At 44.8% G+C, this 14,098-nt stretch overlaps 1 protein-coding gene across 4 annotated transcripts in view; it reads left to right on the forward strand.

Moving 5' to 3' along the window:
• Positions 1-14,098, forward strand: part of BAHCC1 (BAH domain and coiled-coil containing 1) — a 557,942-nt gene that overhangs the window by 217,558 nt on the left and 326,286 nt on the right. Inside the window, exon 1 of one of the 4 annotated variants that reach the window (XM_078654226.1) lies at positions 12,123-12,180. The exons of the other annotated variants lie outside the window; for them this stretch is intronic. Within the exon in view, the coding sequence (XP_078510352.1) occupies positions 12,150-12,180 (31 nt within the window). The 5' untranslated portion in view covers positions 12,123-12,149. Of the gene's footprint in view, positions 1-12,122; positions 12,181-14,098 lie in introns of those variants that run through there. 4 annotated transcript variants of the gene reach the window in all.

Here is a 14,098-nt window from a genome sequence, read left to right on the forward strand (position 1 = left end):
CCGCAGATGTAGGACTACATTCATCTTGCGCCCTAGAAGAGAGAGAACACAATCCGGAATCTCATCCCACTGTGATGGATGAGGTTCTGTGGCCCGCATCGTGTTACTGCGTGCAAGACATACTTGAGCGGTTTTCTTACTGTGCATTCAGCGATGCGACTGTGTCCCAAGTGTGAATAATGCACATGGGTCCCAGTCACTGTGCACAGGAATACTATCACAAAATATGCTGTATTATGCCGCATAACTTGCCTTCCCTTGCTGCATAATTTAGTCAACCCTGCTGCATAATCTAGTCAACCCTGCTGCATAATCTAGTCCTCCCCTGCATCATAATTGTAATGGCCCTGATGTACGTTTCCACACTTCCTGGACTAGGCCCTTTATTGCTTCCGGCTTGCAGCAATTGTGTTTTTTGCATTTTTCGTAAAGCGCGCGAAGAAAAGGACTCCAACCAGGTTCCAGAGGCGAATCCGTCTGCAAGCCTCGAGCCTGTAAGCCTCGAGCAGGTGAAAGGCATGAGTGAGGTGGTACCTTCCAGTGCGAGAGTCAAATGGGGCTGTCCACTCCCACAACCTGGTGAGAGGTATTCAGGCAGGGGACTTTCCATTTGGATGAAATTGTTGCACTCGGTATATTTTTGTCTATGCCTGGAGTAGTGGGCGTCGTCGAGTTCATGAGGTCCATACTCAGGGTGGGAGGAAGCCAGCACTTCTCGCCAGTGTGCCTAGAGGCGCTGGCACATCCGCGAGGATGAAAAACGCAGTTTCCGGGGATGAGTTTTGGGACCCGTGTCCACAGGAGGACAACAGCAGCAAAGTGTGAGACCCCTTTCGAAGTGCGGTAGTGGCTAGCGAGCCACGGGTAGCTGCCCGCCCCCTAGTGAATACGTCCGAACACGTGGCAGGAGTACACAGTAGGTGCACGCAGAGCACCCTACAGCAGAGCTGCTGCTGGCCCCAAGGCTGGGATAGGCGGCTAGTTTCAAGGCAGGAATGATGCGCCTTGGTTCCCAGGACTGGAACTGTAGGGGCTCAGTGGCTTCTCACCACCCCTGTCCATGTCCCTGTGCTCAGCTGCAAACAGCCTTGAACCCCTTCCACTCACTGTGTGCTCTGAGGGAAGCAGAGGAAGGAAAGAGAGAGCGAAAGGGCCGGATGGATGGAGAAAAGAAGGTGGGTGTTTATAGAAAAAGTGTGTGCGAGGGGCCTAAACAAACACACACGCACTGGCACTCACTCAAAGGAGCTCACTGGCAAACACAGACACACAAGGAATGACATGCAGCTGGGCTGCAAATTGAAATCAGGGGAGGCCGAAAGAGACAGATGTATGACGTTACAATGCATACTTTTACAACGCATGCCTTTACAACGCATTTTTTACAACGCAACATCCTTTACAACGCATTTCCATTACAGCGCATGCCATTACGACGAATTTCCTAAAACTACCATTACAACGCATTCCATTACAACGCATACTACCTTTACAACGCATACCATTACAACGCATACCATTCCAAAGCATGTTCGGTAAGTATTGGATAGTATAGGGGTAAAAATTACTATTCTAACTCCAGGGGGTGCAACAGTAGGGTAAGTGTTGGATAGTGTAGGGGTAAAATTACTATTCTAATTCCAGGGGGTGCAACAGTAGGGTAAGTGTTGGATAGTGTAAGGGTACTATGCGTTGTGATGGTATGCGTTGTAATGGTATGCGTTGTAATGACTGCTTGTAATGACTGCGTTGTAATGACATGCGTTGTGATGGTATATGTTGTAATGGTATGCGTTGTAATGACATGCGGTGTAATGGATCTTGCGTTGTAAAAGTTTCGTTGTAATGGTAATGCATTGTAAAAGTTGAGTTGTAAAGGTTGTTTCCCAAAGAGACAGGCAGGGACACCGAGAGATGCAAAGACATGCTTTTTTGTGCAAGCTTACAGATGCGTACAGGTGCATAAAGGAGTACAGCCATGGGCACATATACAGGTAGAGACACGCATAAACGTGTACATAGAAGCAAGACACACAAATGCACATCGTGGAATCCCAAATGCAGGTACATAACTTAGACTCGTGGATGTGCACAGATAAACATGGAACAAGGCATATTCCCCCGCCACACACACGCAGAATGACAAGCACTTAACAGATACATCCATGTCCATAGAAACACGACAGATCAGAATTCAGATTGGCATGAAGAGATGTACATAATTACTATAGATTTATACATGAATTTATTTGTGGTTTTTATATCGGCTTTTGCATACTTGCTAGAGAACTTAGAAACATATTTGTTTATTTGTGGCTTTTATGTAGTGCCAGTGTGCAGGCGGAAAATAGCTCCCTGGTGTTTCGACAAGCTGTAAATAAGGCGAGAGAATTTACAAGTTTTAGGGGAAGCGGTAGGTTTTCAGAAGCTTGCACAATGATAGCTTATGACAAATGGATCACAGGTGGGTCTAGTGAATGTTTCAGAGGTAGGAGCCATCAATGAACAAGAAAGAAAGCCATCTCTGGATGGCCGGAAGAAAACTCTACTTATGTAGGAAGTGGGAAGAGCTAAGATTGTGATTCAGATGATAAAGTGAAAATTTGCTTAAGGATGCAGGGTGAAGTATGAGAGAGTATCATCAAGAGCCATCCCTTTCTGATGAATATTTAGTCTAGAAGTTTTAGGAATGGTCAATTTAATAAACTTGTCAGCATGGATCTTGCATCTTGGTTTTGAACAATTTGGAGTTTGGTGGTACTTGTTTTGGTAAAACAAAAGCATAAATTGTTAATCTAATCTAGACCAGAAAGCAGTCTGCAGACAGTGATGGCACTTGTGAGAATATGTGAGAACGGAAGGGACTTTCTTTAAGGCATGCATAATGGTCCTCTCAAGCACACCAATAACTTGCTTGGAAAGAAATGCTTTTAGTTACTGCATTTATCTTTTCTAGACCTGAAGAAGCCATGTTGTTATAGCTGAGTGACTACACACATTGGCTAGGTCAAGATTACGCGTGAAGAACATCATAAATAAGATCAATAAGAAGGAATTCCTTTCCCTTTTTTTCATGCTTGCTTGTAAGCATAATTATGTATGCCATAGGGTGTTCCTGAACCTGGAGAGCATTGTTGTGGCTGTTCTCTTGCTGAGCACCCTTTAAGCGCTACATAAAGAGTGTGCTCATGAAGAAGTGCATTTTGGATAACGAGCTCGCCAACATAACTCTTACCAGCCACTTTTTTGTTATTGTTGACTTTCTTTAAGACCTTGAGTTTTGCAGAGGCAGATGTGTGTGGGCTGTGGTGAGCTGTGTGGAAAGTAAGATACCTCTGTCAGATGTGAGGCAGAGGTTTCTTAGCTTGCTGAAGAAGTGGGGACTTGGAGGACAGACTTCTTGAGACTGGTGCTGAGACACCATATAAAGAGGGATGCGTTCTTGGAAAGCTTGAGGGGTTTACGGTTATATTTATTATGACAGGACCAGATTAATCCATGCATCGAAAGAGTTAACAAACTCGGCTACTGCTGCAGTAATTGTCATCAATCTGATAGCATAATTGAAGTCATCCATTGCTTAATTTGTGCTGGTGGTTTCAGGTGGTGGGAACTAACTAGCATTCATCTTTGTGTGTTGGGACTTATTTTTTAGCACTAGGCCTTTTTATGAGAAAACTAGAGAAAGGCAGAAAGAGGAAGAGAAAGTTAGGAAAACTGACAAACGGAGAAAGCAAGGATGAAAACAAAGCCTGCAAGAGTGAGATTAAGAGACAGGAAGTGTAGGGTGTATAAAGAACTAGACACAAGGCGGAACAAAGACTAGTCCCATTTATTATTTATTATTTTGCTGCTGCAGCATTCGGCCGTGCTATAATAGACGCCTCAGAAAAGCTTCAACCCACTGAGTTATTGTCTTTCAAATTAAGTAAGCATGGACAACATTTGAAATGCATACAATGATCACTGATGAATCCAGCCCGAGTCTTCAGGTCTGCATTCAAAAGACCCATGAGGAACCCAACAGATCACTTTGGAGCTGGTTGAGAGAAAATGGCTGTTGTAGGCACTATGATACCAGCATCGCTGGATATTCAGTCGGGTGGAATCCGGTGATTGATCTACTGTGCAGAGGTCTCCCAGGATACGTTTTGAATCATGTTATCCTAAATGGAGTTTAATGAAGGTCCCTGTCCTCAGTTGGGGAGGAAGTCAGACTCCAGGTCATCAAGGATTAAGTCATTATCCAGATGTTTCTATAGTTGATTAGTAGTACCTTTTCAAGGATATTTTCTGGGAGAAGCCTGTACTTGGCAGGGTCACTGTTCAGGCAGGATAAATTATGAACCGTACCAAAGCTTATTGTGAACTTTGCACTAGCCTATTGCTTAACTTTGCTTGCCATATTGTCACTTTCCCTAGCTTTCTTCATATTTGATGTCCTTCCTGCCTCTTGTGTTTGCCCCTCTCCTGCAGCGTAGCATCTTTACCATTCTTTTGTTTAGATTTCTTGTATCCTTCCACTGCTTGCATTCACTGAACTACTTTTTAGGTCTTGACTACCAGACAGGGCAAGCTATTTGGTTGTAAAAAACGTATTGTGAACTTACAGTGGGCTTACTGCCCACCCATTTCTTACCATTGGTTTGCTTTATGGTTACCTTCATTCACTTGCTTCTTATTCAATGGATTAACTTATTTTTCTTGTGTTTGTAACTCCCCTGCAGCATATCCCCTTTACAATACTTTTGATTGGCTGACTTGTATTCTTCCATTGCACACATTCAGGGAACTACTTTTTTCTTTTTCATTCAGCACTCCATGAGAGTGCATGCGTTTTCTAGTTCTCTTGTTCGTGTGCTGCTGTCCTCCGTCAAATACCCTACCCTTTACCCTTGCATTGTGTTGCTCCCCAACCCTTCCTGTTTGTCCTGAAAAGCAGAGAAACAGGGATACATTGGCTGGGGAGTAGCTAAAGAACAGACTTTTAAGAGTTGTTTTTGTTTTACCTCCTGAATATCACATATTGGATGAATGCACATTTTTTTTCACAAAGGTTTTTATTGTGCTGGAGGGAAGATCCATTTTCTGCTCTCAGATGGAGTCTGAGGCAGAAAGTATTCCTCTTGGGCCCATAAACCTCTTCTGTGGGCTTCTACAGAAAATAAAATGACAACATTCTGTTGAAAGTAAATTCAACTTTGGCATGAGTTTCTTTTTACATTCTAACAGTTCTTATTATTTTTAAATTCTATTAAGAGTTTCCTGAGTGAAAAGTATTTGAAAACTAAGCAATGACATTTCTAAAATTGGCAACATTCAATTCAATGTACAATTTTCAAACACCAATAATATATGTGTCTGCTTTTCCGCTATATATTTTTTTCTTTCGCTTTTTAAACAATGCCGACAAGCACTGGCAGAGCCAAAAGCTTGGCACTCACATTAAAAGCAAGACCTATTTGCTTTGAATATGCTTGTTTCTTTTTCTTTCAGTACTTCATGAGAGTGCATGTGTTTTCTTGCTCTCTCTCTCTCTCTCTCGTGTGCTGCTTCACCTCTCAAATAACTTGACACCCTCCCTTTGTGACCTGTATTGCTTCCTCTTTCCCCACTCCTAAATAGACCATTGCTTCTCCAACCCTTCCTGGCTTTTAAAAAAAATGTTTAATTACTTTTTCTCCCCCACTCTTCAACTCAATCTCCTCCCTTACTCTCCCAATATTGCCCAATTGCTCTCCCCCTACTTTGAATTCTCCATGAGTTCATTTGTTGCTCCCTTGCTCTTTTTTTTATTATTTTGGCTGACGTGGCAGCAGCAGCTGACATTTGCTGTTGGACCGCTCCTCTTGTCAAACGCTTTCAGCCATCTTGGAATAGTAATTAAAAAAAAAAAACAGTATTTGCATCAAGCTGCAATGGCTTTGAGTCATGATCGTGAGAAAAAAATGCGTTCTGAAGGATACATGCATACAAGTCTTCACCCATATTTCAACTTTTTTGTTTTTGCTGATGCTTCAATACATTGGCAAAGAGCATGTTGCTTTACCAATGCTGTTCATGATTGGCAAAACGTGTGGCAAAGCCAATGGTTTAAAAAAACTGGACCAATTAATTTTGTCAATACTTATTTTAAAAGAAGAGGGAAAGAGGCAGCTTTGAGTGAGGTGTAATGACACCAGGTTCGGACTATGTACATCAGAATTAACCTTAAGGAAGCTAGATGGACAATTGTACAGGATGAAAGAGTTGACGAGCTAATGATTGCTTGAAGGGGGCCTTCTGCAACCCAAGTTAAGGCGAACAGTGTGGCTTTTCGGTTAGTAGATTCACCTTGGGCTTCCAAAGGGAGGAGGATTAGCTTGAGTATTCTTACTGATATCAGTAATTGTGCCAGCCAGAAGTCTATTAGTTGTGTCACTAGGTGTTTGGAGTGAAATTCAGGGAAAGCTCCAAAGGAACGGTTGGCAAAACTTTCAAGAGTTTAGCTTTGCTGTTGTTACCTACCCGTCGAAACCTCATGTCTGTGCAAACATTTGTGGTCGACTGAATTATTTAAGCATTGAGCAGTTACTCCCTCATCGTTTTGTATAAGCACCATACATTCTTTATTTGTAAGCCTATGTTGAAGCCTTAGTTATATTTACTTTATCTATAAGAAATTATAAAATGACAGACACCTAAGCTTGGCTACACAAAACACCATCCACCCAGTGAAAGTAGGGCTGCATGAATTAAAGCTTTGGAAAAACCCTACCCATGCTACCAGCCAGTTTTCGTTCCACAGCCCTAGAATATCATTGGTTACATTTCAATCTCAAACAAATTCCAAATGTCACCAATCAAGTATGGGCTTAAAAGACTAAAATCAGAGTATAAAATATGGTGGGAAAAATCTAGAAGGAACATTCTCCTTGCACATGAATTCCAACTACACATTGGTATGGAAAAAAAGGAAATTTGACGTCTTGGACTCAAACTAACATCAACTACATCAAATGTGAGTCTCATATCCAAAAAATGAATTAACCAAACAGTTTCAAAAGTTAACCAGGACCAGGCATCTAAGCACGAGCCCTGGAGGAGTTCCACTCATCTAGTCACTCTGGACTCTGATGTTTCTTTATGCGCGCTGGCCTACCAGTCTACCCTGACAGATCTTAAGGAGAGGACATTGGTTGCATTGGCCAGAAGCGGAGCCCTCCCACTGATGACGTTGCTTGCACAAAGAAATCTTGCAATGACAGCAAACTGTACTTGTGGCCAGACAATACCTGCCCCATTTCTTGTTGTCCTGTCCACAATCATTAACACTAAAAGGAATAATGATCAAACACTTCCTAATCAAAGAATAGAGACTGAGGATGAAAATATATTCTACCTGCTCATTGGCACCTCTGAGATCACTACAGGACTTATGGGGCGATGCCTTTATAAAAGCCTGAACATAAGAGAAAATATGTTAAAGAACATATAAACCTAAATCTCATACGAGTGGGACTATGAGTTACATACCAAAAAAAATCAGGAATATGAAACAGTACTTATAATATGTTATGGATAAATACTCCAAATGGATTTTCTAAGGACTCCTCATTTTGGTTTTTTCCCCTTTTTTCTCCCGCTCCCTTAAACAAGGGTTATCTATATTTTTTTCTTTTTTTGTTGTTTGTTGAGATCTCTGTGTGAAAGTAGCTGTTACTACAGTTGAAATAAAATTTAAATCCTGTCCACATGCACAAAATGTTTTGATACGGTCGCTGGGCAGCATTAGAACTGTATAAAATACTAACTAAAGTAAAATCTTATGCACTCAGAAAAGATAATAAAAATCAGAGCACCCACTATTGTAAGAACCCTCTTGGAAAAACCATAAGACTGGGTCGGTTTGTTCATAAAAATAAAAGGAGTGACCTATAGCACACATGCAAAGGAGTTGAGAATAATGATGTGTTGACCCTGGAATAATGAAAGGCTGAAGCTGAGCGGTTGGTGTTCAAAGTATCTCTGCAGCGTGTGCTCCAGCCGCTAAGCTGCAATACGCTTGTAGGCAAGTGAGATGCTGGCACCATACTTGATGACCAAATCATCTGCATATTGATGGAACAGCAGAAGCTCTCCTTCTAGGATGCAAACGATTCAATAACAGCTGCATCACGTACATGGCTATCACGACAAACCCTCATGCCTATCTGGCTAACAAGCTCACCATTTCCAATGGCTCTCAGCACGCCCACTGCCGGACACGTCAGACCGGAGCAAAGAAGTCTTAAAATAAAAAACTTGCACCTGCTCCTCTCCATCCATGCACAGAGGATCTGGAAATGCATTTCCATCAGAACCATCACAAACCTGCTGCAGTTTAGGGCAGAGGGAAATGTGCTCCTCTTTTAAGAACAGTCCATCACCATACATGCCAATAGACCCCCTTCAGGTGGGAGATTCACGATTTTTAAGCAAATAAAAGATTTCTTTCTGCTGCCTCCTGTCTGAATTTGCCTGTGCTTCAATAGAAGTCAATGGGGTAGATACATTCTACTGATTATTATTATTTTTTTAATCTTCCACTTTCCTCTTCTAAGATGTTGGCATATATGGGTCACAGTGCTGTAACCAGCTTTCTCTCTTCTACTGTAACTTTGCCTTTGACCCCGTACTTCCCTCTGCTGCCTTACGGCTGGGTTCACGCCACGCAGATGCCACACATCTATGTGTATATAGATTGACACTTCTCTCCCGCACCATGTTCTTGGCTCCAGTCACATCAGAGCAGGGTGACCAGATTTTGAGGAGCAAACAGGGACAGGTCAGACATAAAAGAAGTACTAAAGCCTTTGGTCTCACTTTTAGATCTAGTCTATCCGTTTATTTTTGCGTAGCTTTGTAAATGTGTGCCTATACGTGTGTGTGTATATGTGTGTGTGTATACATATATATGTGTGTGTGTGTGTGTGTGTGTGTGTGTATATATATATATATATATATATACATATACATATACACACACATTTCAAGAGTACACATACATAACATTAGCTATGGCTTGACCTCCACCCGGCCCCCAATACCCCTTCTCTCCCCACTCTGCCTCTCTGCTGGTAGCAGGTGGTGGACTGTATCATAAAAATTGGTTGCCAGGGTGTTCAAACATGATAAGGATAGAAACCAATTCATAGATAGGGAAAACAATTCATAGCATGATCAGAAAGCACAATCCATGATATAGAAACAATTTACATATTTACAACAGTTGTGCATTTAGCAGTTTTTTCCTGATCTGCCACATAGCAAAGATAAATTTCGCCACTGCGAAAACTATGTGGGGCAGAGTACTAGTTCTTAGTACTCTGTGCGCGTGCATGTGGCTCCTAAAACCCAAATTCCTGCATAAGGGGACCAACCAGTGTTTCCTTGGCCTCTGGTATGCAGGACAAAAAAGAGAAAGTGTGTTTCATCTTCATCATGGGAGTTGCAGCCTGGGCAGATTTTGTCATCCACGTGAATTACAAGTGAAGGTTTTGACAGGCAATGTGCCAAGCCTCCACTGTATAAACAGCTTCCTGGCTAAAATGGGGTAAATGATGTCCATAAAACCTTCGAATTCATATGAATTTTTGGATTGTACTTCAATTATTTCAGACTTTGTATGTGCTTGTGAAAGAACAGCATACTGTTTACGTATGCTTGGCTGGAAGATCTGGCCTCTGGCCCAAAAACCGGGGCATTTATTTAAAATTAAGAAAAGCGTCGAGACACCCTGAAAGTCCTCCGAAACCGGCACTGTCCGGGATGATCCGGGAGGTCAGAGCCCTTTCTGGTAGATAACCAGTGAGGGCGGAAGCTGTACATCCCTGCATCATTAGAAGTTCCCTGGTCCGTGTCCTCACCGCCTAGCGGCAGGTCCGATAATAGAGTCCTCGAAGCACTGCAAGGCATGCAGGAGAACGCTGGACGTGTGTCTGCTTCTCCAGACGAACTGAGTACATACGTCTGCTTAAGTGATAGGGTCTCGCCTCAAGCATGCCAAGGAATGCATTTACATTTTACGAGTCGAGATTTGCTTCTTTCCTGTGGTTATCCACCTATAAAAACACTTTTAGGTCTGCCCACTCAGGTTATAAAAGCATAAGAGCAGGTTTGGGCCTATCCCACAGGATGCCTGAGCCACAGACCCAAGGAACCTTCCGCCCATCCCCAGGGCTGGCCCCTTCCCTCCCTCTGTGGGTCCCCCGGGCGGAAGCATTCTGTGACTCGTGACCTTTGACCTCAGCGCGCGCGGCCTCTGTCGCCTCTCCCAGCCCGGCCGTAGTGACCGGAAGAGTCGCGCCCCTCCCTTTCCTGCAGCATCATTCAGGGGGTGAGAGTGAGAGCCCGCTCGCTCTCTGCAGGGGGAGTAGCCCCGTCTCTCGTCGCCACTCATGGTCCGTCCTCAAAAACTGCAAGAGAGGGGGCGGGGGAGTTGTAGGGGGGGGGGGAGGTCAGGATGATGGGCATGAAGAGGAGAGAGGGGGGGGGGAGGTCAGGATGATGGGCATGAAGAGGAGAGAGGGGATATTCCCCCTCGTCTGGTTCATTGTCACTGCCGTTAGGCATTTACTGTGCCGGTGTGGTCTGCATGGCACCCTGCGTGTGGCTCCTGTGGGTGACGGCGCACTCTCACTTTGAGGCAGAGCTCACCACGCTCGCTGCAGGGTGCTACGACCGTGCTGAACGCCGTGTGGCCACTCGTGTAAAACGAGTCTGCCTGTATTTCCTAATCGTGGGCGGACTTATGCGGCTTTAGCTTCCCAGCATTAGTGTGACCCAGGAGAGCACACACTCCAGTGTTTAGCAGCTGGTGGAAAGTACCGAGCTTTTCTAGAATGTGTGCATTTAAGTAACTCTCAAAGCGCCTGGAGGCCAATTATTTTACAAAGCGCACTTTATAAATGTTACACTCATCGCTGAAATAAAGGGTTGGCCTATTTGGAAAACGTTAGGTACCCTAAAAGCCTACTGGCTTTGGAAGGCCAGTAGAACTGTAGAAGGTCAGGTACATGTCACGATACACCCCGTTTTGTCCATTGAAGCTTTCAGGGGGTGAGACAACTGTCTGTCTGAAGATTCCCTTATACTCTCATGCCAGTTTCACCGGTGATCCTTCCACTCCCCCTTTATACAAGGTCTCACCCTAAAGTGGTGAAGGTGAATACAATGACGTAAGCCGTGGTCACAGCCTGGGTTCTCCTGGTGGCTGCTGTTGCAGCGCGCGGTCGACATGGCCAATGCACGGATGGCGGATGACCCCTCTGGAATGGACAGTGACGGCCTTTATAATCAACCAGAGTCTCATCACTCAAGCATTTCTGTAAGTACTTCAAGACAGTCTTTTCTAGACCTCTTTGTACATAAAATATTAACCGCCGACTTGACACTCGCCTTTTTTGTCAATTTGGGACAAGTGGACCTGTGTCTCCTTCGAAAGTGCATTGATACACAGAGGTATCTTGTTACACGATCCTCGTACTTCATAACGACAGCGCCTGACATCTCAGTTCTTTTGCATCATGTATGACAGAGCTACTGTTTCAAGACAGATTTGGTAGGCCTTGTACCCAAGTCAAAAAAAGATGATATGAGGTACTGGCCTTTCCATAACTCAAGCAGTCTCCGGGTGACATAAAGATCTCTGCCACAGGTGCATACACCCGGGGAATTAACTTCATTGGACCCGACGTTCTTAATAATAAGGGAGCAAACATAGCTCACAATACTCCTGATGGAGTGGATAAACAGTTTACGTCATTTCCACCAAGAATACTATTGCACAACACACCTGGTACTGTCCTCTGTGATTTTCGGGTTACAGTTAGATCTCTACCGTAGGTGCACCAGCCATCCGAGCTATCTTGCGAGGCCGCGTGTTCCAGCCCTGCACGGGACCGAGATCCAGGCGTGCCCCAGGAGCTCTCAGCAGACGGTGAAGTCACCCTGCCACCCTCTGCACACGCCCCGTGGACGCCCTCCAGGCAGTATTTGGGGCAGAGAGCCTGGCCTGCCACCTGGTCACGCCTCTGTCCCTTCGCTCAGCAGCAGCCCGAGGTGGCACTCGGAGCCTGCAAATGAGGCCGTGATTACGGAGCGGATAACATTTTAATCAAGCTGCTGGCATGGTGACAGCCTCCTCGCCCGCGCGCCGTGGTAAGTGCTGCGTTTATTTAGTGCCGTAACAATATGGATTCATCTTAAATTATAGCGCCAGGCAAACGAGGCCGCTCTCGTTTCCTCCAGTGCCATAACATGTTGGAAGGTAAAGGAGTGTGCTAGGCATTTCCGCCCTACGCTTGCCTCACCGGCTCAGACTTTATGCAGCAGCTGCCCACGGTACCTCTCACCGCCCAGCCGTGGCCGCCACTGCCCTCCCCAGCATTCCTGGTCTGTTCAAGCCCTGCCGGGCACACGCATTGCCAGCTCCAGGGCTCCCCGGACCAACTTCATCCATGCTTAGCCCTTAGCTCCAGAGCTGTGTCTGCTCCAGCGGTGCCTGGAGTCCTGTCACCGCAGCGCCACCCCTCCGTGGGACCGTTTCTCCGGTCCACCTCTGTGTCATTCATCATCAGTGGCCGCTCCAGCCTCACCTAGCCCTGCCTGGCCCAGCCTTGTCCCTGCCGGGCCAGCCCTGCCTAGCCTGCCCCGCAGCCGTGCCAAGCTTCACACCTGCGCAGTGCACTGGGATCTGAAGGGCAATGAACTACTTCGCGTCTCGGTTAAGAAACTTCTTCCAGTTGTGTCCCCCAATTTTGAGGTTCTAAGCATTCAGGCCGCAAGTAATATGATTGGCCACTGAAGTTTTCCAGTCACTTTGATTGGCAATATCATATACCATAAAATAATGTTAATTGGGGCTTTCATGTTTAAAAAATGTGACAGCTCCATGTATTGCAAACACAAAAAGATGATGGACAGAGTGCTGAAACGTTTAAGGGATCTGGGTTGAATCCATCGTTCTTTTGCTCCCCATGCCACCCCAGTTTGGATCCATTATATGCAAATCAGTCTTGACTCCGCTCCCCATGGGAACAGTCCAGGCCGAACTGCAGGCCAGGTCCTCCCTGGACCGTAAACAAGCATCCTGGGACCGGTTTCTGGGTATCACAACACATCAGTCCGGCTAGCTTGAATCCAGTGGCACAGCGAGCAAGGGACACACATCTGGGCATATCCACGGCCACTTATCTATCCTGGCTGATGAAGGGTGATGCCCTGAAACCGGTCACAGGTTGCTTGTTTCCGGTCCAGGGTGGACCTAGCCTGGCAGTTCTGGCTGGACTGTTCCCATGGAGAGCAGGGTCAAGACTGGTATATAGCTGAGTCCAAATTGGGGTGACATAGCGAGCAAAATAACAATGGATGAAACCCAGATTTTTGACTGTGGGTGCGGTTTTGAAAAGTTTCAACATCATTTTATTTTGTGATGTTGTTACAGCTTATTCTCTGAATCAAGCATGCTTCCTTCCCGTGAATGAGTGAAAATGGCTTTTGCATTCACACTACCACTGAATGCACCAGTAGTTATATTTGTTTATTTGCTTTTCTTAATCAGTAAATGATTCTTCAATTAGTTACTTGACTGTCCAACTACTGGTCATGCGATTGAACAATAAATAAAACACACTGCTGCATAATGAATTCATTCTGTTCTGGCATGTAAAAAAGACAGTCCATCGTGATGAGGATTTTAGGGCCAAGTTTGTAATTTCCACAGAAATAAGAAAAATGAGGACGGCCATATTGGTAAAACTGTCCCATTAGTTTCAGTTGAAAGTAACCCCAGCCGCAACCTTGTTAGTTAAGGTTGTAAATAGTCACGTCTTAGAGCACAGTTTACATGGATAAAAGAGGCAATCGGTGGTAGGATTTCTAAACATGTTGCCGAGTTCATGGACTTTGCTATTAAGGAGGGTATGTTGGAGGATTCATCTATGCACGCGATATCCACACAAACAACACATGAGAAAGCAACATAATACACGTAGTCTCTTTGTGTCCATGACAATAGATTTGCAAACTCCCCTAAATGGAGTTTGTTATTTTATTTATTTATTTAGTCCTCATACGC

The sequence above is a fragment of the Lissotriton helveticus genome, chromosome 7 (genome assembly GCF_964261635.1).
Source record: "Lissotriton helveticus chromosome 7, aLisHel1.1, whole genome shotgun sequence".
In the NCBI taxonomy this organism is placed as follows: Eukaryota; Metazoa; Chordata; class Amphibia; order Caudata; family Salamandridae; genus Lissotriton; species Lissotriton helveticus.